The sequence below is a fragment of the Limulus polyphemus genome, unplaced genomic scaffold (genome assembly GCF_000517525.1).
Source record: "Limulus polyphemus unplaced genomic scaffold, Limulus_polyphemus-2.1.2 Scaffold2523, whole genome shotgun sequence".
Taxonomy (NCBI): Eukaryota; Metazoa; Arthropoda; class Merostomata; order Xiphosura; family Limulidae; genus Limulus; species Limulus polyphemus.
This window is the reverse complement of record NW_013668133.1, coordinates 171,138-173,804: the sequence shown is the minus strand read 5'-3', so window position 1 is coordinate 173,804 and position 2,667 is coordinate 171,138. Positions and strand designations below refer to the sequence as shown.

Here is a 2,667-nt window from a genome sequence, read left to right as displayed (position 1 = left end):
ATCATGACATGTTACCAGCGCCACGTGACTACCGCTGTCGTAACAGTATGTATAACTAAATGGTTTGTCTACCAGTGGGTTAGCGTTTACTTACTTTCAATGGTAAAATCCGGGGTTCGATTACCCATGGCGAGCAGAGTGCAAATAGCCAATCGTGTAGTTTTAGACTAAATCAACAGCAACATCAACTAAGCGGACCCTTAGAGGATTCCAATTGCTAAAAAAACAGAAAAGTCCTTTAAAAAACCAAATTGTTAAACTCCAGTGCATTTTGCCCTAGAAAGAATGACCTTTATGCAGATGAAGGATTATTTAAAGCAGTAAAGTACACAGCATTATAACTACAGTATTGTTGTGCTGCTTTAACCGCGCTGCCAAATGATAAATTCAGATTTCAAGGAAAAGTCAACGAAACTCACTATCCTAAAAGAAGTCAAAGCTCTATCGCTCGTACATAGGAGTCTATTGTCGTTGCAATATCTTTTCTTTACTATACAAGTTCACTGACATTTTTTTCTCTTCAAAAGACATTCAACTTTTCGAAACTACGTTATTTTCAAATATTGTTTTTATATTAAAGAACGTTGATTAGTTCACGTTCAGTTACCTAATTTGAAGGATTAGAAGCGCCTTCTTTACCAGTAGCCTTGTTTTCAGCTTTACCGGTTACTTTTGAACATACTAGGTAGAATTATTGATCCACAAAATTAAATATAGTAATGTTTCAAAGTTTATAAGCAACTGAAAAATGAAAATAAAATTTTACAGCTTTCACAGACTATTCGTAGTTAGCACAGAAAATAATCAACTCCTTTCCCATAGCGGGTTAGCAGTAAGATTACAGACTTACAAGGCTAAAATCCGTGGTACCCACCCACACCCCTATGGTTGACAGAGCATCAATAGCCTGTAGTGTAACTTTGCTTTAGCAAACAAACAAATCAATCCCATAATGTAATACAAAAGTGCCATCTATTGGTTAAGTTTGATACGATATATGTGTTCTGCCTGTTAGGCAATAAAATAAAATAGACAGCAATGTTTGAAACACATGCCACTGAATTAATACAAGACAAAATTTACATAGTTTCATAGCTTCTCTGATTACTCTTCATAATTACTTGTTTAATAAGCCCGAAAACAAGAAAAATAAATATATCAATAGCTAAAGTTACACCTACCTTGCACGTGGAATTATTATATAGCTAAGGTTACATCTACCTTGTACACGTGTTGCACGTGGAATTATTATATAGCTAAGGTTACACCTATCTTGTACACATGTTGCACGTGGAATTATTATATAGCTAACGTTACATCTACCTTGTACACATGTTGCACGTGGAATTATTATAAACAGAACAAAATGTTTGAACCAAAACAAGATGTTCTTTATATTTCTATGTGATGTATTACTATATTATAAAGTATTATCAAAATCAATAAACTGTAGAAATACATGAAATTAGATGTCAGTTAGGCCAAATATTTAAAAGTCTTACGGTAAATACTGGTTCTTCTCGGTTTATCTTGTCTCGAGTAATTTTGCCCATGGAATACAAAATCTCTCGCGCTGAGCGTTCACCTGCTTGAATGGCACCGTTCATATAACCTGACCAGGAAGTGGCAGTCTCTGTTCCAGCAAAGAACATCCTCCCAACTGGTTCTCTCAGCTCTCTGGGGGCGAGAGTACATTTGATATATGACTTTCATGTATAATAACAAAGTAATCAATAGGCATCAACTACTAATACAAAAATTATACTTAAAAGTGTTATGTTTTAAATACCATCATAATAATATTCACTCATTCACTCGATTCGAAAAATATCTAATTTCAACTGTTTCCGTCTTTTAAGCATATAGAAAATAACCACCTTCAAGGACAATTATAAAAAATACAAAGATTTTGTTTTTACAATTATTCTAAGGGAAGAATAATACATAAGAACAAGAAACATGTTTTTTGGCCTAAATGTTGACCGCTTCTTTCTCCTTTCCTTAAAGAGGTTTTAACCGGTTCTTTGTACTTTCGGAATTTATCACACTGTAGCTGTATTTATTTATCAGTCGTGTTATATTAAGTTATCAATAAGAGTTTCTGAGAGAAAGTAAAGAAGAATGTATAACAATTTCTCAGTCACTGATAAAGTTATAATAGCATAAAATGTTTTTATTTATCAGTCGTGTTATATTAAGTTATCAATAAGAGTTTCTGAGAGAAAGTAAAGAAGATTGTATAACAATCTGTCAGTCACTGATAAAGTTATAATAGTATAAAATGTTTCTATTTATCAGTCGTGTTATATTAAGTTATCAATAAGAGTTTCTGAGAGAAAGTAAAGAAGATTGTATAACAATTTGTCAGTCACTGATAAAGTTATAATAGTATAAAAATAGGGCGTACTGATCTGATTAAAGCAAATGCTAATCACTGTACAATTTATTCGCTTTTATTTTATATTTACTCTAACATACTATACTAATGATAAACTGACCATTTAGTTGCAATTATTCGTTGTTTTTTAACTCCAGTATGTCTATTATATATAATTATTGACAGTATGTGACTTTTATATTAATTATAATGCATAGCTGACAGTGTTTGTTTGTTTGTTTGTTTTGAATTTCGCGCAAAGCTACACGAGGGCTATCTGCACTAGCCGT

General features: G+C 32.5%; 1 protein-coding gene across 1 annotated transcript in view; it reads right to left on the bottom strand.

Moving 5' to 3' along the window:
• The window catches only part of LOC106467192 (amine oxidase [flavin-containing]-like), a 48,946-nt gene that overhangs the window by 5,807 nt on the left and 40,472 nt on the right, over nt 1–2,667 (bottom strand). The window contains exon 13 of the mRNA XM_013927513.2: nt 1,503–1,677. Coding sequence (XP_013782967.1) covers nt 1,503–1,677 — 175 coding nt within the window. The remainder of the gene's footprint in view (nt 1–1,502; nt 1,678–2,667) is intronic.